This window comes from Dermacentor variabilis, chromosome 5 (genome assembly GCF_050947875.1).
Source record: "Dermacentor variabilis isolate Ectoservices chromosome 5, ASM5094787v1, whole genome shotgun sequence".
Taxonomy (NCBI): Eukaryota; Metazoa; Arthropoda; class Arachnida; order Ixodida; family Ixodidae; genus Dermacentor; species Dermacentor variabilis.
Genome location: NC_134572.1, coordinates 119,440,551 through 119,464,104, shown reverse-complemented (window position 1 = coordinate 119,464,104; position 23,554 = coordinate 119,440,551). Strand labels below are relative to the sequence as shown.

General features: G+C 44.3%; 1 protein-coding gene across 1 annotated transcript in view; it reads left to right on the top strand.

Annotated features, from left to right (window-relative positions):
- The first annotated feature begins 4,356 nt into the window (after positions 1–4,356).
- The window catches only part of LOC142583631 (anoctamin-4-like), a 43,295-nt gene continuing 24,097 nt past the window's right edge, over positions 4,357–23,554 (top strand). Inside the window, exons 1-8 of the mRNA XM_075694124.1 lie at positions 4,357–4,489; positions 5,506–5,588; positions 7,167–7,229; positions 8,314–8,403; positions 11,229–11,400; positions 20,399–20,510; positions 21,403–21,457; positions 23,283–23,377. Of these exons, the coding sequence (XP_075550239.1) occupies positions 4,357–4,489; positions 5,506–5,588; positions 7,167–7,229; positions 8,314–8,403; positions 11,229–11,400; positions 20,399–20,510; positions 21,403–21,457; positions 23,283–23,377 (803 nt within the window). The remainder of the gene's footprint in view (positions 4,490–5,505; positions 5,589–7,166; positions 7,230–8,313; positions 8,404–11,228; positions 11,401–20,398; positions 20,511–21,402; positions 21,458–23,282; positions 23,378–23,554) is intronic.

Below are 23,554 nucleotides of genomic sequence, written 5' to 3'. Positions count from 1 at the left end.
ATGGCATCTAATTTAAAAGAGTGTCTCAGTATAAATACTTAGGTGTTATTGTAACCAAACATCTTTCATGGCCTAAACACATAACATGTAAACGGGAAAGCTTTTAAAAAAATGCTTTATTTGCGCCGCACTTCAGCTAGAACCCCCGCGACACTAAACTGCTTTTATATAAAACCTTAATTCGCCCTGTTCCAGAATATGCATCTATCGTTTGATTCCCCTACAAACAATGTGAAATAAGTGCGCTCAATAACGTTCAACGTAAATCTATCCGTTTCATTTACCAAAATTACAGCCGCACTTTCTCACCAACACAGGCTCAGCAATCTTTGAACATTGAGCCATTACTTTCACGTTACCATGTTGACGCCTTAAAACTTTTATATGCAATAATAACTCCACTTGTGGTCTTTCTGATTGTAGCTATATCACATTTACTAACGCAAGTTGTACCCGTAGCTCCCACGCCTTGAACATAACACCTATGTATGCCCGTACGAACGCATTCAAATACAGTTTCTTGCCACGTACAATAGCGTTTTGGAATTTTTCACTAGGTAACATTCGTTCACTACCACTAAAATATTTCATAGCTACCACTGGTAAGCACTCGGCTAACTTGTAAAGCGTTTATTTGTGATCATTCATCTTTCTGTGTTTACGTGTGTTTTTAATGTGTAATGTATAGTAATGTATGATGTTCCCACTCCTGCTATAGCCCTGCATCTATTTGGATGCAGTATACATAATTAATTAATTAATTAATTAATTAACTAATTACTTAATTAAGCAAGTAAGTAAGCAAGTATGTGTTTATTGATGTGTTTATTTATTACTTAAATAATTGATTAACTAGTTAATTAATAAGCTAAATAATTAATTAATTAATCAAATTTATTCAAATCACAGGGAACAGCCTCAGCGAGCCAAAAGAACTTGTTTTAAGCCTGTCTCATTGGCGTACATATATTCATGGCGTCTCTAGAAGTCAAAAGTGACTCGACTGCACATAAATGAATTCAAGAGCTGATACAAATTAAATGGATACGTGATTTGATTAACTTCGTGCGCGAAGAAAGTAAGCCATAGCCTGGAATGTTTAGCTTGAAGCTATCGTTGCAACTCGGCGACTAGTCAATCAAAACGTTTCCTTGTGGAAACGTTGGCTCAAAGCCATAGTGTCTAGACTGAGGCTCTCGTGCATAACTGTGCATGTGGTGGTTGAGGGAGGGGTGGAATGTGCGCAACGTAAAAAAAATTATGCGTCAACTGGCACTGACGCAAGGACATTAACAATGCATCAGCCACCAAATTTTGGTCAGTCGTTCATTTACAGGACAGCAGGCTTTGAGGCATTCCAAAGGTTTAGGACACTGCACAGCTGGACGCGAAAAGAGTTTGCTACACATTTTATTTCATCGTCAAATACAATACTTGTAGTAGCTTTCGTATCACGTGGAGAAAATAGCCGCAAAATACGTCACCGACAGTGAAAAACGCAGGTGTGATAGCGGTAGCAAGTTGGTAGACAAGGCTGTAAGGTATTCCACGAAAGGGCGACGTCTATGGCTATATTTTTGCGGCAGACAAGACAGGTTGGTATCTACTTGATGAATATCAAAGTGTAGCGAGACCTAATCTAGAGAAACGCACATTAAAAACAGCATGAGATCAGTTTTACACTGTCATGTTAACTAACACTAACACGCTTTAAATCGGCTTTTGCATTATTGAAAGGATCTCCGAAAAATTAAGGGTGCATTTCTTCCTGATAACTTCCTAACTTTACATGAAAACTGCAGGGCGCTGCAGCCCTTTACCCTGCGGGAAAACCCGCTTTTATGTTGTCGACGGTTGATGTTCCCATGATCTATCTCAAATGTTTGTTGAAAGGTGTGCGGCATCCGAGTGAAAGTTAACATCCTGTTTCACTTATACCCGCCATTTTGGAGACGCTTCGATAGGAAAGAACTAGAGTTAAGTAGGTTACAGGCTATTTTTTTGAGGTCGTCAACCAACATCTAACAGCAAACTAACATCTGCTCTTACTCTCCTCTTTCTTTCATGCAGATTGTTTAAATATTTGACAACTCGGGCACAGTCGGATTCTCGGTATTTATGTCGCTATGGGGTGAGTGTAGGTCACTTTTTATGTCATTTTGTGGACACTGTCCAATTGATAGAGAAAATTATTGCTATAAATATTCTAACTACTACTAGTTATATTATTAGAGGAAATGAAATGCCCCAACTATTGAAACATTTCAAGTTCCCCACACTTCCCTTATCCAATAATCATCTATGGCATATGGAAACATACATGATTTTATACAGAATCCGATATGTTCAATATCGGCATATTAAGTCTTGCGGTTGTGGGTAGTATGGTACGTTTAGATTTTTCTATAGAGCCGAGTAGAATAATTTACAAGTAACACTACGCACGTGCCGAGTGATTACCCGGTACTCGTACGTCGGGACAAACACTTTCTACCAAAGTAATTAAACTCATCTCTCCCGTCAGAAGTCCGCACTCTGATCTTAGCAGTCTCACTAAATATTATAAACTAGTCATGCATTTAGAGTCATGCCTCTCTTCCCGCCACAGTGTATCAGTGATTATAAATTTTTCATAATGAATACGAGGTCACGAGTTGACATTCCGACTGCGGTAGTCGCATTCCCGAGGGCACAGAATACAAAAAAAAAAGAGTTGATGTACAACGTATTGTAAGCACGTAAAAGATCATCGCGTGGTCAAAAATATTCCGGAGCCGTCTGCAATGGCATCTCTAATCCTAGCCTCTTAGTAACATCTCTCAACCTTGCCTCATCCGAACCTCTGTAGAAGAGGACGGGTCAAAGTGGGTCAGTATAGGTGGCGTGGTGAGAATCAGGGTGAGGTGGGCAAACGCGGCAACTTGAGCGGGGCCCCACGTAAACGGCACGTCATTCTTCAGAAGAACAGCAAGTGGTCGGGCAATCGCTGCGAAATTTTTCACGAACTGTCGGAAGTAGGAATATAGCCCTACAAAACTTCGGACGTCTTTGACAGACTGAGGTACAGGAAAAGACGTAACACGAACTTTCTCCATGTCTGCTGGAATACCGAAAGCGTCGACGAGCTGGCCCAGCATCGTAATCTGCCGGCGACCGAATTCGCACTTCGATGAATTCAGTTGCAGCCCAGCCTTCCGGAATACTTAAAGAATACCTGAGAAGCGCTCAAGGTGTGTCTGAAATGTTGAAGAAGATAGGAGAACGTCGTTTAGGTAGCAGATGAATGTTGATGATTTGAACCCTTGAAGCAAAGCGTCTATCATACGTTCGAACGTTGCAGGGGCATTGCACAGACCTAATGGCATTACTTTGAATTGATATAGACCATCAATGTTGACGAACGTGGTCTTCTCTTGGTCCATTTCATCCACAGAAATTTGCCAATGACAAGACCGAAGGTCTATTGATGAAAAGTAGTTGGCACCGTGGAGACAATCGAGGGTGTCGTCAATGTGAAGTAAGGGGTGGAGGTTCGTTTTGGTAATCCGGTTGAGATGGCGATAATCTACGCAAAAATGCCACGTGCCATCTTTATCTTTAACAAGCACAAAGGGCGACGCCCAAGGGCTCGACGGGGGTTCAACAATGCCTTCGGCAAGCATGTTCACTTCATCTTGAATAACCTGAATCACTTGAATCCACACTCTGATGCAGAAACTTGTTATGACCGGCGATGAATGGAGTTAGCATAACCAGTATATATGCGGTGCTTAACAAGTGTAGTCGGACCCAATTGTCGATTGCTTATGCCGAAGATGTCGCGGTAGGAAAGCAAAAGGCAGCATAGAGCTGCTATTTGTTCAGGCAATAAGTCCGCAGCAATCATGGGACGAAATGTTGCGTAACGGCAAATAGCGTCCTGTGGACATGGTGAAGAATCTGAGCAGATGTCTAGTGCAAACGTCGTAACGTGGTCATCTCCTATAGCACGCGGCATTGCAACCGGTATGCCTTGGGGTAGATCTTGCTTTGTGAGGCCAAAACTGACGACGGGGAGGCCCGTCCGGTTATCGACAACAGTTACGATGTAGTAGGGCACAGTGATATTGCGCATCAAAAATATATCAGGAACAGGCGTGACGATGTAATCACCATCGGGCACACAGGGAGAGATGATAGCAAATCGACGTAAGTCAAGGCTTTAGGCAGAAGGCGGACGAAGTCCGTCATACTAAATTGGTTCGGGAGTTCGGCCCGAATATGCGGAAGAAGAGGAAGCTCGAGGAAAAGGGTACCGACGGAACAGACGATCAGAGCGGAATGCGCCGTAAGGAAGTCTAGTCCGAGGATGAGGTCATGGGGACAATTGGTCAGCACTGTAAAAAGAACGGGAACGTGGTGGCCGGCGACGCTTATATGGGCAGTGCACATTCCAGTGACGCCTACAGTGCTGCCATCGGGGACGCGTACGGCTCGTGCAGCACCAGGAGTGAGTACCTCTTTTAGTCGACGACGGAGGTTACTATTTATTATGGACATCTGTGCTGCAGTATCAAATAACGTCGTCAAAAGGAAACCGTCAAAGTGAACATCAAGAAAGTTCTGGTTCGTTGGGAGCGTCAATGGAGGATTTCGGCAGGATGAAAATAATGCAGCACAACCCCGCACCTCCATCAGAATGTTACGCGAACAAGGAATTAAACACTATGGTCTATTTACAATGTATATTTGCAAAGCAACTATAGCGCAGGTCAGTTCAGCCGACAGCTCGAGACCCAGGAGCAGTTCGTCTACGTCGAAGCGCCCGCACGCATTGTCCAAAAGAAATAAGCAATATGCACATAGCAATAAGAATACTCGTGCCCAACGTGCCATTAGACCTGCTTATTTATCAGCACAATTTGACCTCAGCTCCGAACCCGGCGTGGTCGCGTACTGGCGATGGTGTTGGGTTACTAAGCACGACATCGCGATATCAAATCGTGGCCACGGTGGTCGCATTTCCGCAGGTGAAATACGAGAACACCCGTGTACCTTGATTTATGTGAACGTTAAAGAACCCTCAGGTGGTCCAAATTCTTTCGGAGCCCCCCACTACCGCGTGCCTCATAATCAGATCGTAGCTTTGGTACGTAAAACAATATAACTTTGACCTCAGCTCCAGAGTACGCCTCCCATACCTCCATCGCAAGGTGACGTTATTCTGAAACATTAATGATTTTCTTTCTGTGTTTTATGTGTTCAAAAAAACATGATATGATTATGAAGTACGCCGTAGAGAGAAACTCCGGATTAATTTAGACCACGCAGGATTCCTCAACCTGCTCCTATATCTAAATATACACGAGCGTTTTCGCATTTTGGGCCCCATCGAAATGCGGCCGCCATGGCCTGGATTTGAACCCGCGACTTCGTGAGCTCAGCTGCGCAGCGCCATATCCAGCAGTTGTCTTTATCTGAGCTTCCGAGACTCTTCCATCTCGCTAATGCTGCTGGCGGTTGCAGCCACCATATTCATCGAGTTCTGGAAGCGCCAACAGGTCGTACTCGCCTGGGAGTGGAATCTGAGCAACGTCGACACCCTCACGGTGAGCATTGGCAACAGCCGTGCGGACCACCAGATATTGCAAAGAACCCGCCGACACCAGCCTCCTTCAATGTGGGTTACTTCGGTAGTAGTTAGATTATTCAGCATCGACAGTGGTTAAAGGACCTTAAATTTTCTTGTTCTTGCAGTCGTCGACGTTGTTGTTATATGTTGCAAAACGTACTCATTTTCCTTTTTACGAGGCAATTCTGCCTATATTGTTGTTTGCGTCTTTTATTTTTTGCAGGATGCATATTTTGTTCTGTTTATGCCATAACAGCTAGTCGCACGATTTTTTTTTGTATGCACTAATATTACGAGGTCCCGTTGACTGTCCTAACATTAGGTCCTCCTGATGCTCCATAAGATGTATATGTCACCGTATACGCGCCGGCTCACGTATGTCCTCAGCCATCGTCAGTGTCTCTCGTAGCACGCTGGACTGATAATTCTTAAAACCACGGACGTACAGCTCGGAAGTTGAAGTGCAATACTTATACCTTCATTGCTGTATATTTACTGTGCCTGCTGCCAACAGGCCACTGTAAATGAGCACAGGTACGACACACCTTACTCGTCATTACCGTTTAATCACCCAGGAGTCATTCGAGTGCTCGCTTAAGGAAGCTTTAGCTAGGGCCCAACTCCTACGCGGCCTATTCAAATACATGTAAAGCGCAAGAAAGTTTTTCTGAGATAACCTTTGGAACAATTTTAATGAAATCTGTTGCGCTTGGGAGAGAAAGTTAAATTCTAGTGACTGTTGGAAGCGGGATTCCGATTTAGGGTTTTGATTTTATTTAAGAGATTTTCAAATATTCGACAGTTAGTAAAAACTAGAAGCACGAAGTTTACAAATCCATAGCTCTGCATCAAGAACAGATATCGCGGTTCTTTAAAAGCCATCCATTAGATCTTTCAAAGCGGACAAATTCGATATGTCATTTTACATTTTAGCTGAATTTGTTACGTTGTTTTTAAGGGTTCTGCAAAGGCTGTGTTTCCATATTGCAATATTTTTTTAGATTCATGTGTAACATATAAATTTTGTCCGCTTTAGATGTGTTATTATAGATGTAATTCATAGAATTGTATTATCATTTCTCGTTGTTGAGTTAGAGTTGTAAACTTGATAGTATGGTTTTTTGAAAAGTTTTTATTTTTGCGAATTTTTAATAAAAAATTGACAACCTAAATCAAACATTCGAAGCCAACAGTCACTAGATTTTAAGTTTTTCTTTTAAATGCAACAAACCTCGTCAAATTTGGTGCAGTGGTTGTCGAGAAAAACGAATTCTCCCTTTACATATATTTAGATAGGAGCACCCGACCTAAAGCTTCCTTTTAAGAGCGGAGCACAAGTGTCGTTTAGACAACGCCGGTGCCTCTCGCTTACTATAACGGGGAGATAAAGGAGACAATTCATTTCATATTTCTTAAGATGTAACAGACTGACATAAGAGGTTCCGTCAGATACTCATTCTAGTACCAGTGCATATCTTTGGGTCGTTCAAGATTGCAGATCTCACCAAAGATATGGATTCTAGGTTAATCACTGTACTTTGTTTTTGCCGTGCAGGAAGTGGTGAATCCGGAATACGAAGCCAAGGCACGCGTCTACAAGCTGAACCCCGTCACCCTCGTAAGCAAACAAACCTAATATGGCAAAAGACTGACAGTCGACATCTTTCTTAGACGAATACCAGGGTTAATTCAACCTCCCCCCAAAACACGTCAAATCGCACCGCCTTTGTAAGCGCACTTTAATTAGAAAAGTGTGTTACGAACGTAAAAATAAATAAGAAAGCAGTGTGCTGAAATACATTGCATCTGTTATGCACAAAAGCAACGGTTCTTTCGACTTGTCTTTGCCGGTTCTGTGGATTGGTGGCCAAGAAAAAGCAACAGAGACTGAGCCTCGAGTGGATTGAGCCCTCTGCATGGTCAACGCGAATTCCATTTCACTTCCAACGTGCCTCGTACTGCTACAGATGACCACATTGCTGAAAGTACCACAATAGTTGGCGAGTTGTTTGCCTGCCGCATTCCGGCAACGATGCAGAAAGAATAATTTTTCTTTGCTCGTAATTCGTGTGGCCAATAATAAAAATGTGCACGTCCTTCAAGCTATTGATTTGGTTTTTTATTGCAAGAACGGAGCATTACTGACATCACAATAATTAGATAATTATTTTATCTTTAATTATAATGAACAGTTAAAAAGATGCAAGGAGTCCCACCCTACTACTCTTTCTTGCAGTGGAGTATCGAGTGCTTCGGAATGAGGTTGTGTAAATTTAGAACATTCTTCAACAGTCGATTATAATTCGCGTCTGAAAGCGATAATGCAACATAATGGCGACATAGCAATGTCGAACTAATAAAATTTATTACGTAAGTTCTCGAACGAAATCAGCTCAACATAACCAATGAAGCGGCTAATTTGGCCATGTCACGCGAAAGTACACTTAGTGCTACCGTGGATGCTCGTGAACACACATTTGAGCGAAAGTAGATCCCTTTTCATTTCATCTCGCATCTCCAAGCAGAGGCCATAATTTGCTGGTGAACAACGCAATGCTGAACCTAGACAGAGTTAATTGCCCTACTGTAGGTATTCGCGTAAGAAAGTCAAAAGCAATATATCGTTCCCTAGTTTCAATTAAACTTTACTGTCAAAAAGCTCTGAACTTTGCTGTTTTACGTTGCAACGTTGACTTTAACAGAGCGTTGTCTTGCAGAGGTACGAGCCCCATGTGCCCTTCTGGGAGAGGATCGGTCGGGTCGCCGCTGCCAATGTTATCCTCTTGTTCATGGTGCGCCATCGCAATAGCTGCTTTATGCTATACTGCCCAATAACGAGCAACCATCGACTACATGCCTGAACCAAGGTATATGTAAATTGGTGGCGAAGCTTCCATAGAAGCCCACATGCCAAGAAAATGGGGCTTGTTGTAACCATCGCCATCTACGTATCGTGTGGACAACTAACATTTAGCAAAAAAATAATAAAGAAAGGAAAGAAGTGACGTCACAATCGGAAATGGCAGTGACGTCAAGATCTTGCGCTGCTTGGCGCGAATGTTTTAATTCATTTAGCGTCCGGCATTACGGCCGCTACGACAGCAGTTATTTTTTTTTGGCTGAGGCGAGCTTGCGATTCACCTCAGCTGAAACGCCAGCATGTCCTTTAAATATTATGAGTGACGCATGTCTTAATGTGAACGTAATAAGTCTGTTATTGACGCAATTGCTCCCCTAGCTTCCTTAGAAAGGTGAGCGAATAGGATGGAAATAAATGAGAGTGCCAAAGAGCTTTCAAAACCAACGTCAATTTTATTTGTCTTGAATAATGCAACCAATATAACTGACCAAACAAAACACGTTTTAATGATGAAAGTACTATGAAAAGCCCATAGTCGTAATGCATAGCAGCCTATGCGAATCCTTTCACAGTATCATTCGTAATTCCTTGCGAAACCATGTGTTCATATCCAAGGATTATCAGACAACATTAGCCCACACTATCTATTTGAAAACGTTCCACTTACTAATTTTATTGCCCGTCGGACACTCAGAGCCTGGGTTACGGAGCGTAAACAAACATAGCGCGACGTTTCTTCGCGGGGCGTTCCGCATTTATCGTCACGACGAGACAAGCGCGTCGGATGCCTCAGCGTGAACTTGCACGATAACAAAAAGCCTGCACTCACACCTTTCACCAACTAATGCTGTGCGCTCGGTCACGCAACGTTTGAAGGGAAGCGTACGTCACTTTTTGAAGAGACATGCAAGGAACAACTCGGACGAAACCGCCACGTTCAAGTGAGCAACGCCATTCCTTACGAAGTAATAGCAGGCTTGAACAGCTTTGCCAAGTCTTGCGCCAGAATCACTCGTTGGTACGGGTCGCTGAGAAAAAACTAATAAATTGGGAAATAGAAAAAAATTTATATTTGCTCTTTTACTGCAGGAAAAATATCTGAAACGGAAAAGTTATTCGTATGCCAGTATTCTGGTTAAACATTTTAGAGTATTTTTTTGCACACAGGTTTTCTAGTTTCAGTGTTTGTTCGCCCCGCCTCACCTAGTCGTGCTTCAATCGCGCAACACTAACCCATATCCTTGGCGATGGGTTTTGGCACGCTTTTCGTTCCAAGCTTCGTGACCTAGTTAGATGGAGCTTGCCTGAATTACGTACTAAAGATTGCAAAGTTTGGTGCATGTGCCCTGAAGTATTGATGCGGTAGCTCAATTAGTCACAGTTGTTCATTCTGCTCTGTCCTGTAAGAAGTGTCCGTCTAACGAAATAATCCAGCTTAGGAGGCTTCAGTAGCTATACCGTCATCAAAGCGGTGGGTTTAAGAAATAATTACCACAGAGACAATTTTTGAAGACAATGAAAGTTTTTCTTTCTTCACGCGGATTCGGCGCTTCTGGGATCTGGGTATCTTGCCTCCATAGCATCGTAGCGAGTGGTAAAAGATATCAAAATGTGGGTCGTAGCGAAACAAGAAGCGAAAATTAGTTGCAGAGTAAGTCTATTCACGGTATGGGCGTAATTAGCGCCAATGTAGTCGCAAATGAACCACATTGCACCATAGACTGTACTAGCTCTGGGATCGGCCCGCCTGGCCTTGCGGTTAAAAGTGTCGACACTAAAGGAGACGAGGTTGACGTAATTGCGCGTGAAATCCGATACGAATAAGATACAAAATCAGTGAATAACAAATGTGAAAGTACAGAATAGCGTGATAAAATCAACGTTTGGGCGCCGAATCACTTTAACCACTATGTGCGTCGAGCTTGTCTTCTTCAGCCTCGACACTTAGTTGACCTCCTGTTATATTCTGAGTGAAAAAGACGTAGTTTCGCCCGAAAGGCAAAGCATCGATTGCGATAGCAAATTAGTGGACAGCTATGAAAAGTAAGGTTGTTTTATCAGCCGCATGAACTTGTAAACATAGTTACAATAACTAAACTAGGGAGCATCGTGTCACACGCACACAAGCAAACATGGACCCATCTGACTTGATGACCGCGGAAACTCGCTGTCAAAACGCTGGCGTGAGGAAACGCGGCAGCAGCAGCGAGCGAAGTGACATTCGTGCTTTCGATCGCATCAAGGAAAAGTGAGCGTCGAGAACACACAGCATGCGCAAAGCTACGAGATGCCAACGAACCAAAACACTGCCCCCAACACAGATCGCTCTCAAGATACGCCGGGCTACCGCGTGCAGCCGCCACATGCGCAGTTGCAGCTAGAGTACAATGTGCCCCCCTCTCTCCCCTCCCCCCGGTGCATCGCAACGTTGAGTGCCTCGCGCACGACGGGAGACGGTGCGCTTCCTGCCCGATTTCGCCTGTTTCGCGCGGGCGAGATTGAGTCGCGATCGTCGGCTGCCATACAGCGTAGGGCGCGGCGACGGTGTTGTTGCCCTCGGGCTTTATACGGAACGTCACGGTGACGGTGATAGTGACGGCGACGCCGATGACGGAAATTCGCTTGGAGTGTCCATATAATTGCTACCGCAATAATAGGAGCCGAATGAACGGGCTTCTCTATTACATGAGGTGAGTGCAGGTAAACGTAAACGTGGCGTGACAAAAACGATCCGTCCTACCTGCGTTCTCGTCGCAGCTCTTACTAGTGCTGTGCACAGTGATGGGGGTGATCGGATACCGCATCTTCATGGTGACCTTCCTGTCGAGCAAGGTCTCCAGGATCACGGCGACAATCGGCACCACCGTCAGCGCGTCCTCGATCAACTTGGCGGTCATTCTGTGCATGAACAGGGTGCGTGGTGCTCGGCGTACAGCGATCCTACAAAATTTTACTAGTGGGAACTCTGCGATCTTTCAGCTACTACGTAGGGATGATGACGTTCTTCATTGCGCTCTTGTTGTGTTATTTATTACGCTTTTTCTATTTAATTTTTCAAGCAATGGTAGCTTTTTTCTTTAAACACATGAAGAAAAAGATTACAGCAGGACTTATCCCACGGTTAATGTCAACCTTAATGCGATTAGCATTCGAGCTATGTATGGACGTCCCACATTTCTGAAGTCACGACTACGAGGATGAATCAGAAAGTCTTTGTCCCTATATTTTTAATGAAATTACGGCTCTAAATTGGAAGTCAACATATCCGTTCAGAGTGGCGGAGATTTCTTGAGCGGGCCCGACCTTATCTGCCGCTAGCTCCGCGGCACGGCGCTGCTGTCAGTGGTCGAATATGGCGGTTGTGCTTCACACGTTCGCGGCGTACGAGCAAGGAAGTGTGATTTGTGTTCTGTGGAGCAAAGGACGAGCGCCCATAAACATCCACAGCAACTGAAGCCCACCTATGAGAAAATGTGTCTCGCTTTGAGAAGTGTTCCTGGCGGCACAGCGATTCACGTGCAACGATGAAACCAAGACATCAGTCCGAAGGTGGTTCCACAGTCAGCCGGACGAGTTCTACCACAGAGGCATTTCAAATTTAGTGCTGCGATGGGACAAACGTTTGAACCGGTGTAGGGAGTACGTGAAAAAAATAGTGCAAGAATAGTACGTTATATTTGTAATTACCTGTATGTACCTTATCTTGGCTAATAAAAAATAGGGGCAAGGACTTTCTGATTCGCTTCGTATTTGCTATCGGTAGGGGTCATTCCGAGGCTTCCGTTGCTTCGGCTATATGCGATACACATCGGTATCGTCCCATTTAGCCATGGTAATCGCTTAGCTAGGTCGCTTACGAGCATGTCGGGATGACGACGACGCAGTGATCACGATGGGATAAGGAGGAAGGAATGGGGTCGACGGAACGACACAGGTAACCTGACGACAACTACATGACAATGATATCATGATTCCTAATAGATGAAGATTGTATAATGAGGACGGCGTGATTATGACTATGGCAACGCTGGTGCGTGATACCGATTGCCTGACGACGACGCAATGACGGCAATGATATGACGACGATGGCATGGGGAGAGTCGGATGACGAAGTTAGAATGACGCCTATGGAACGACCACGATGGCATCACAACAACGGTAATATAACGAATGCATGACGACTACTGCATGACGACGACACAATGACGACGACACAGTGACGACGATGGCGTGAGAATGGTATGAGAACAATGAGATTACGACGAGTGTATGATGACAATGGCGTGACTAAGACTGCGTCACGAAGCCTGTATGACGAAGTTGGCATAACTCAGCTGAAGTCACGACGTTGGAACCACGAAAGCATCCCGACGGTGGTGTGTCCACGAATGCATGTCGACGATGGCGCGAGCATGGTGGCATGACGATGTCGTAGTAGAAAGCCCAACTACGAATGCATGAGAGGTGGGTCACTAAGCTGGAATGACGACGGTGGAACTATCACGACGGCACCGCAACCACAACCACGAGCAGAAACGAAACCTAGTGGTCCAAGCTGGTAGACAACATAGGTAACTGTGCCGGCATAAGCATACAGTTTCCTACAGTATACTAAAGGGAACTCTGGCGCTGCAATCGTTGATCCATCATGGGAATCATGGGAATAGCATGACCGTCGTGGTTGTGGATTCATACGTTCTTGTGGATTTGTTTATTACGCTTTGTACACCTTACCTGTCGCATCAATGAACGGAACGGGCTACCAGACACTATAGTGAAACTATCATCAATAGGTGGATTTCAGGAAAACGTTAAGTCTACATATCTTACATAATTTGTCCCGACCTTAATTTGCTCATGAGTACACCTCTATAGTGCGTTTCCCAGAAAGTGTTCGGTCGTTAGAATATTTGCTCAACTATGACGACAGTATAAGAAGTGCAATGTTCCGATCCATACCGCATGTTACTTTTGCTAGGGTCTGGACACTCTTTGTATGTCTTTCTATGCATCACCTTTAGATGCCACTTTGAGTTCCTTTGCGTACCACAAACTTCCTTGATCTTGTAACTGCCGTTTTCTCTAAGTTTTCATCTGACAGAATATTCTTTCACCTAGAAAATGAACATTGATTTATGATGTTCTACCACCTGCCAAGGAATGTAACACTTTGTATGTTCTTTCTGTACTTGTTTCACTCCTGTAATGACCCATTGAGCGTTGACAGTATTAATAAATAAATAAATAAATAATTTCAGAGCAATCTATACTTATCTGAACGCAGAAGCCACTGCGAACACGCACAATCATTACTAATTGCAATTATTCAGCTTGTCGAGGTGGCGAAATCGAAACGCGCCAAACGTCTCATGGCACTGGCTTTCCCGCGGTAAATTCATAAGGGCGTTATATGTCGCCTGTCTATGCATGCGTCCGCGGCGTAATTGTTTGAATATCGGGCATTTGTGCTTAATTAGAGGTCCTGCGCTCAAATCCGGCCGTCAGACAACTTTAATAAAGTGTATTTAACTATTCAATACGCAGCACATTGTTGAAAATGACGAGTTTACAAAGTCACGAAGCCGCCTGAAGCCAGAACGACGAAGTGTAGGCAAATCCATGTAGTCCCTATAATTACCATGCTGGCTCAACAGCCTCCATTGCAGCTCCCGTAGACGCTAGCGCCAGAGCTCCATCTAGTAATTAATGTACGAAACTTCATGGGCATAACAGGACGGACAGATGGAGGGCCGACGGACTCAAAATGCCTGAAGCCTGAAGTAGGCAAATAATGCTAATCACATTAATAACGCTCTGCGCACACGTATATTCGTTGCGCACCGTCGTACTACCATAGTTGCACTTACTATTCTTCGCGAGATTGAGGCGGAGTCACCGCCTGGCGGACAATGGCTGAAGTACGATTGCGGGGATGGCACACGCGTCGTCTGCCAGCCACTACTTGTTTACGTGTGCGCGTATGGCGCAGATAACCTTTGAAGTCTGCTTGTAGCGCAGGCTGTAGCGCAGTCGTATATGGCGGTATGCAATTTTTTGACGATGTATAGACTCATTTGGGTTTGCGCAGTAGTATCTGTGCTGCAATAAAATCAGTGACTGGAAGTGTCGAGTGCGCGATGTGTGATCGTCGCGCCCGCCGTTTTTCACTATCATTCAAATTTTGAGGTCGCATTGTGATTCAAGCAGTTCTCAATCACATTTGGCGTCGTTTCAAACAAATGAGGTGGTCGAAATGATAAGTGAAGTGATAAGTAAGGCAGCGCTTTAGGGACCCCTGGTAACGGTGTGTTTATGATATTGCAATACTTGTGGTACCATACGACATATCGACGAGGTGGCGTGACGCCACTCAGCAGTAGGAAAGAAAACCTTAAGCGCCCGTATGATGTCGTAGGATCCAAATGATCCAAGGCGCATAATTGCATGAGCGTAGTTGTGACGGTGGTTAGTGGTTACGCGACCATGCTTAGCTGTTCCTGAGGTGCCCTTCCGTAATTTGTATATTCCACTACGCAGAAATAATTTTTCCTCGCAAGTAAGTTTTCGCTCTTTGCTACTTTGATTATCTGCTATTAAAAGGAAGCGGAAATAGAGTGTTACGAGAGGACCATTTGTAACATTGCAGTCGCTAGACACGGGATGTCGTAAAACTGAGCTGCTGGGGGCTAATATAATGAGCTCTTCAGCGTGCTGTTGTTAGCTTGATGGAAGGTAGCGGTAATTATCGTCACAATCAAAGAAAAGAGTAATAAGGTTGGATTTTAAAATAAAAATGAATTAAGATTGTTCGCACCATTATCATGCATGTAACTATACAAAAACATCCTTGAGCTCTTTTAATCCCATTCCCCATCCCTATACAGAGTAGCATGCCAGCAGTTATATACGCGCCGGCAAAATTCTCTGTTTTTCCAATAAAGAGCCCTCTCTCTCTCTCTCTCTCCTTGAGCTAGAGTGCTATGTTTTTACTATTACCGGGGAAGGGGGAAGGGGATGATGTGTTTGAAGCCCCATGAGGATCCTTCCAATGCGCTGTTATTCCTAGTGATGCACCCTGGTTAACCAAACTTATTAACTATTTTGTATTTGACTGAGAATCGATAAAGAAGAGAAAGGGACTTAGTTATGTATGCGTTCAAGGGGTGAAGTAGAGTCACAACAACTGCCCACGTTACTTCCATTGTACGAAAACACAAGCAAGAGTAACAGAAAGTTGAGTTTCACAACAGCAGTGCCAGCAGAATAGGTTGAACGCACGCCGAACACCCACAATAACCACCGTGGACGTACCGGAGCAGTAGCTGAGCTTCGCCCACTATTTAGGTATAGTAAGAATGTTCAGTGAGTTTCGCACGAAAAATCTGGCATCGGAGAGCTATATGTAAGCAGTTCACTGCGGTCAGTGAGCATCATTACCAAACAATCAGCCCAAATCGCTCACCACGAAGCGCCACCGTGTACATTTCAGTGTGCCCCACCGCCGACCACCCGTCCGCACTAAGGCGCCAATGGTGCTGCCACCTATAGCCTGATCTCGCGGCCAATAGCGCAATATATTGTTGCGTATGAAAAGTTCGCAAAGGCGATTTTTTTTTTTTTGTAGCCGGAAGGACGAGGTTTAGGCAAGCCTATGAACTACTCCTCAATTCCAAACTGGCATGAGCCACCATGTTTGTGGCTTCGGAGAATACTAACGCTAGATAGCCATCTAGTAACATCATTAAAGAAACGACCTAGTACACGAGGCACAACAGCACCACGTTTCTGAGGGGCAGCTAGTCTTGATGTATCAATAGCAGTGCTATGCAGTCGAGACGTCATATAAACATTGTTCTTCAGAAATAGATGTTGGGATCAGTTGTCACATCGTTAAAAAAGTTATAAAAGCGCGGCGCACTGGACTGAAAGACCAGAACAGGACACACGAGCGCTAGTTCACAACTGAAGGTTTAATAAAATCCCTCCACCCCTGTTGACCAGAGAGCATGCGTAAAAGCCATCCATAACCGCTATCAAGGTACACCAAAGTTTCAACGTGCAAGTGCAGACAGAAATAATTGGAACGCGCTCCGAATTCTGACGCGCTGCAAACGAGGTTCCAATATAGGTGTAAAAAACTCGCCTACAGTTACGGTACTTCCTAATGCGAATTTTGAGCGCAGCTGTTTAGGTGTTATGAAGTCCTTATGTATTGTGGCAAGGAATTTAATTCTGAACGACAGGGCCCTCTCTACGGCGGCGCTGAGCCTCTCCCCCCGCGCGCCGCGTTCCCTCTTTCATCCTTCGCTGCGCTTGTTCACTCGATTAGACCGAGGAACGCCGAGGGATGACGATGCTCAACGCAGGAACGGGCGCCTCAGATCTTGAGCTCTAAAAAATTAATTGAGTGGTGCCAGCTGGACATCAGCGCCAGATCTCACGCATGCGTCAACTAATTTCTTGCTTCTATCCGAAGCTGCTAGAGGGCACTGTGCTTTAATTCCGGCACAGCTCCCATATATCAGTTACTTTTGTCCGCACTTCACTAGGTGACTGAATATGAAAATGTCTGCGACAGTCCAATTACTTAATGTAAGAGAAAATTAGGCAGATCCCGCGCACTGTGGGAGTCGATGTAAGCAAAGCTTTCTGTGCTGGTTGCTTTCGATTGACAATAAGTAGCGGTGATGTTGACAGCAAACGCTTAATTCCTTCAACGTTTTTAGTCTAACACGCGAGTGGTGAGTTGATGTTAAACGTTACCTTGCGTACATCGCTGTTGTTTGCGTATTACACAGAACATACAGGGAGAGGTGTTTGCTTGAGGCGTTGTTGTGAGCCATATTCCATAAACCCTAAGAGGGCTAAGCATTGTCATTGTCTCACATGGCACATCGCATCATGACAGAAGTATTAAACTTGAATTGGATTATGGCGCGGTACGCGCCAAAACCACAATCGAATTATGACACCGGATTAACTTTGACACCGTGATGCTCTTTAACGTGTCCCAAAATCTAAGTGCACGTGCGTTTTCTATTTCGCCCCCGTAGAAATGCGGCTCACGCGGTCGGGATCAAATCCGCGACCCGTAGCAATACCATAGCCGCAAAGCTACCGCGACGGGGACAGAAGTGTTGATTTGACGAGGGACCGCTTCCGTAGTGTCGCCTGGGCCCTGCGGTGCGCTTTAATTAATGCGGCTCTGCTTCTGCAGCCCGGCGTAATTTGTCCACTTGGCATATTTGCATGCTGTTTATTTTTCAGGAATAGCAGGAACGTACGGTATCGTACCTTGAACTTTACGCTTATTCAGTTTCCCGGCAAACGCTGTCGTATAGTAGTAGGGTTTCCTTGCCTTCTCACTTCACGTTCCCCCCTCCCCTGCATGGGAACTGCCTCTTCTCCTTCCTTCTCTCTACAGTTCTGTCTACGTCCCCTCTGGACTCGAACGTTAGTAGAAAGAGAAGAGCTGCAGTTTCTGCAATGCTTTTGGGAGTGGTCACAGATAATAGCTGTCAAGGGGCTAACGTGGCGACGCCTGGGGAGCTCCAGAGGGAATTGTGCATATTCGACGCGGTGGGTTCAAACGAGTTTTTCGCGTCGCCTTTCCTCTCTTCCGCGCTCCTGTCATGTATACAAACGCTCTGAACCACCCCCGACGCGGTATGCAAGACATCAGCAGCCACAGCAGCAGCAGTGGAAAATCGAAGGAAGAGGCAAAGAAAGCTTCGCCTTAAAAAGTTGACTCGCCATCCCGCTCTTGCGAAAGTGGATGTCCAGCGAAGCTGTTAAAAACCACCAATACAACTACTGAGGAGAATATGCAATGCTTTATCCCTTTAGAGTAATGCCAGTAATGGTAATTTAGAGTAATGGTAATTTTGACAGCAAGCCGCCGCTTGTCGTATTGCCGTTACTTTTCCGCTTTGCTGCTCCACGTATTCACGCTGCTCCTCGGGGGTCCTAACTATGCGTTGCCAAGCCATAGCCGTCCTGCAACAACGACATTAATTGCTAGGCTGGGTCTTTTATATACGAAAGACTAATGACGGCACTGCCCACGTCTCAAGCTGCCGTCGCCACGGCAGCTTGCGCAACAGTAATATTTACCGTGATACATATGCGGGGAGCGCTACGTGCTTCGCATTGTTATCAGGAGTACCTTATCATCAATTATGTGGTTCCCATGCTTGTTTTATGCTTGTGCCTTATTCAAACAAATGTTTTTTTGTATGCTGTATGCGTGATTCCAGAAGATTGTACGCACTTTTCGCTTCACGTTGCTGTGTGCTTGAAGCCTCCTTCCCCTCCGCCGCGGGCCGGCCCGGTATTGCATTAGATCCAGTATTCGCCCACATTTTTGCCCACGTACATCTACACGAAAAAGGCCGACCAACGAGAGACTAAGTAAAAAAAATTCTTGGAAACGGGGAAGTAGTTTCGGTTGGCTTTGAGAATTCGCCACAGTGCACCGTGGTAGAAAGCCTTCACTAAACTTTCAGTTTCAACTTAGCGCTCGCGTGTACTGTTCTTTTCTAGCAGCCCTGCGTGTTTAACGCTATTTTCGCCTCTTAAATTTGTACTTCAACATGACGCTCATTGACTGATTACTATTCACGCTTGCCAGGAGCCTACTTTGTTTACAACAACAATAATTTATGTGAGTTTCGAAGCCACAGTAGCAGTTTGGTTATGAGGCACTGCATATATTTCAGTGCTCCGGATGAAGTTTGGTCACCTCGCGTTGTTAATTGTACAGAGGATCCTGGTTTTCGGAACCCGAGCACCATAAGCATTGTAAGCCAGTGCGACCGGTACGTTGGCCCACACACGCACACGAGCGCACACGCACGCATGCATGCATGCACACATACAGAGAGCTCTCAGCAAAGCAGAATTCCATTTGTAGACAAAATCTGGATGAAACGTCACGAAGATTCACTTCTTTCTTTCCAGGTGTACGGCTGGGTCGCCACTCGTTTGACAGATCTAGGGGAGAGTCTGCGTCGGTGGTTTTTGCGATTCGGAGTAACTGTGTTAGTGTGCAGACCGATTTTAGCGTTGGTGGCTCACGCAATAAAAAGCCACAGAGCATAATTTGTGGGTCCCTTGTGATGGATTGCTCGTTATGCTATGGAAAGGGGGCGACGGTGTGTTCTCTATAGGGAAGGCTGAGTATAATGCTATGTATACTCAGCAGTAAGCATAGTATTGCATTACGACGCTATGCTGAAGCTCTCGTGTTTCTGGGGCCGTGAATTCCCATTCCCGGTGGCCCATGTACAGACTACGTCAATTTTATAGTATGAATCATCATAAATCGCTTCTGCTTGAAAATAACTTGACAGTTCTACAAAGCCGCCACCTGATATTCGGTATAGTGTACTTTTATTGTTGATGTGGTCTCACGTGCTAGCACAGCAACCATTCGCGGAAAATCTTGCTATACTTGTTAATTCTGTAGGCTAACCAGGCTTCTTTCTTGATTCATTGATTGGCTTTTATGTACTTATTTTTAACAATATTTGCGCACAGTGAATGGACTCATAGCCCTAGGCTAGTTTCGGTCCAAAAAAATGTTTTGTTAAAATGGCAATTCGGACAGGGTAAGCAACATTGAACATGATCAAATATATACAATCATCAAATATCAGATGAACAGTTAGTAAATAATCAAGCATGCAATTTCAATTAAACATCAAATCGAATATCAGATCAACAAATTTAGTCAAATCAAATATAAAATCTGATATACAATATACAAAAGAATTTTGAGAAGAAACAGAAAAACGTAATGTGAGAACTGCAAATGAGTTACACATTTCACTAATATTTCATTACGTCAATGTTGTTAATTGTTCGATGCAGTGTTGTTCATGCTTCCGTGCTCTCTCCCGCCATTTCTTTGTCTTCTTTCTTTCCAGAACGGCCTCGGACGCAGCGAGAATACGAGTACAGCTTCGCATTCAAGATGTTCCTCTTCACCTTCCTCAACAACTACTCGTCCCTCATCTACATCGCCTTCTTCAAAGGAAGGTCAGAGAACGGCGACACATCTCATTACCATTATTCAACAATGCTTCGCTGAATATAACGTCTGCGATTAGAAACTAACCTTCAGCAGTATGACCAACCATTTCGTTCGGTTGGACGACGCTTTGTCGCTACAGAGAAATAGTTTCAAATCAAGCGACGCAATAAAGCAGCATGCAGAGCTTCCCCATAACTATTCCTTAATGGTCGGCAAAAAAAATAATAATAATAAACCAACTTCGGCGATTTACCTGCAATATGTACGGCAACAGTCGGCGGCTCTCACTTTATGAAACATTATGAAACAAACAGTATGAAACGCAGCTCGAAAACTTCTTCGCATCAATACATAACGTGCAAGGCAGAAAGAAATAGCGATAGTTATGTAGCAGTTTTTAAAAAAAACACAAGTTTACGCAATCAGTGCAACAATAAAGAAGAAACGGGACTTTCGGTTCACTTTGATAGGGTCGAAAAATGCATCGTTGCCGGAAAGAAGTCTTTCTCTCCGCCCTGAGGCAAGGCTCAAGATAGCAATCAGGAAATGGCTAGACGAAGACTATTTGACGGTGCCCTCATCATCGACGTAAAGGGAAAAGCCGACACAGAAATTTGATTTCGGGCTTCCAACTACTGCCGCAGCAAAAGAAGATATTAAACTTTGTCTCCTAAATGTGGGTCTAAATGAAACTGGCTACCGAAATGCCGAACACGCGATGGTTGTTTATTTTTTTCTAGCTACCCACATTTATTAGTTGCACGAGCGCTTACTGCATTCTGCAGATCTTGCGCATTGTTACTACAAACGAATGGCCTACGTTTATATCACATCGCACGACTATCAAGGTTCAGCCCATGCCGGTGAGCTGTCTTTCTTTTTTGTCTCGCTTTTCAGGTTTTCAGGCGATCCAGGACGCGAGGCGCATTGGCGAGGCTACACTCTGGACAAGGTTTGTTCTTATGTGGCTAAGCGTCTAAATCAACTTCTACACACCTTATTTAGAAAACGTATTTATTCTACGTGGGGTACCGATATGACTGGTGAAGTAGTGCAGTCATATGAAATCCTAAGCTAACCTAGAAAGACAACCAAAATCAGTAACATAATCACCACAACCACAGCCATTACCATCGTTCTCAACGTAATCATCGTTATCGTCGTCCTCACGTTGTTTGAATCTGCCGCAGTAACAAAGGCCTCATCCCGCGATCTCCCCTTACGCCTTTCCCCAGTAATTCGAACTCGTCCTACGAGCATAGTGAGGAGCGAGGAGGGGGGGGGGGAGACTTGCGCTAATGCACGCTTCCCCCCCCCCATTAAAATAATGTGCATATTGCGGAGGTGGTCTTTCCATTTTTGCTGTCCAAATCGCGGTGAACGTGGGAACAAAATACTACACATCAGATGCACTGTATACCGAGAGAAAATAAGGACGAAATATGCACACGTCGTGTTACAAGACAACTACAGACACCACACGACGAAAGCAGCAAAACGTCAATTCTTTAACGCACCGTGGCGCTCCAGTCGTTCACTAAACGGGGACGCCGGGGCACCATTGATGCCACGTTTACGCCACGCACGCTTCAAGAGCGTGTCTTTCACGCCACTGTTGTTCTTCAACTTCGATGTATTGCCATGCCTGTTCGCACTGATATTTTTTTAATTAGCGTAGCTGATGAAGTGAAACCTTCTATAGGAGCAATCGCATGTCAGTATATTTCAGTATCGGGATAGAGTAAGTGCCATTAATGTCGAGCGCCTAAAAAAAAGAAAGATTGGGCAGGGTTGTTGCATGGCCCACAGTCTCGAAAGTTTATTGTTTCAGTAGCTCCACGTCTGGATGTCGTTCCTTTTTATGTGTAGAAATAGCTTTTCCCGATTATTTTTTCTCTAAGTGTTACGCCTTGTAGTGGAACAAGCATCCAGTGGTTTCGCTTCGGAACCTCTTTCCTTGTTTACTTTTATCGAATGTACTTTCACCCCCCCCCCTCCATAGAAGGCTCAACATTTAGTGAAAAAAAAACTGGGAAAAGCTATTTCTGTTTGTTTCAGCGTCTTATCAAACTTGTAAATATACAGGGTTTTTTTTTAACCATCACCAAATTTCTTAAAATTGCCTGTGGCGGATATTACAATTCCAACCTTCGATGAGGCGACTACTACTTCTACAAGAATTCAAATTACTCATTGAATAACTAACCTAATTAAGATAATTAAGGTTCTCAGTATTTATTTTACGCAGATATTTTAATCAACGCATTGTAGCTAGTGGATTCGCAAGGCTTATCCACTTTGAAAATTAATATCTCGAAACTTGCGCAGTCCCGAGAACTTGTTCAGAGTATCTGACGAAATGTATTGGTGTTTCAGTTACTTTTGTGCTTGAATGTATAAAACAGCGTTTGCCTGATAAATGTAACTGAAACGGCCAATGCATTTCATCGGACACATTGAAAAATAATATCTCGAAACTGGTGCAGTCTTGAGAATTCGTAGATTAAAATATCTGCCGTTAAGTAATTATATGAAAGTTATATGCGTAATTATATTCATTACTTAGTTAAGCATTTCCATTTATCATAGAAGTAGTGACCGGCTCATCGGGTAATATAGATATAAGGTTAGAACTGTGCTATCTGACACAGGCAATTTCTTAAATTTGGTGCAGCTAAAGAAATAACCGATATACGTTAGTTATATGTACTTGCGACAGAAATATCCGTAACATGTCGTGTTGTCACCGTCACCCGACCTTTCGTTCCATACCACAGTGCGAAGGCGGCTGCCTATACGAAGTATTCGTCCAGCTCGCCACCATCATGTTGGGTCAGCAAGCCATCAGGACCGGGAACAGCATTGTGCTTCCGTAAGTAGTAACACTACGCCAGTTTCCAACGAAAAAGGTCGTACGCCTTAAATAAACGCAATTCATTCGTATTCTCTGATGATTTTGTTCTTTGGTGAAACATGAGAGGAGGAAAAGAAAAAGATCTTTTCAATTTTAAATACGATATAACCATTGTGAGTACTCCCACCAAGGTTT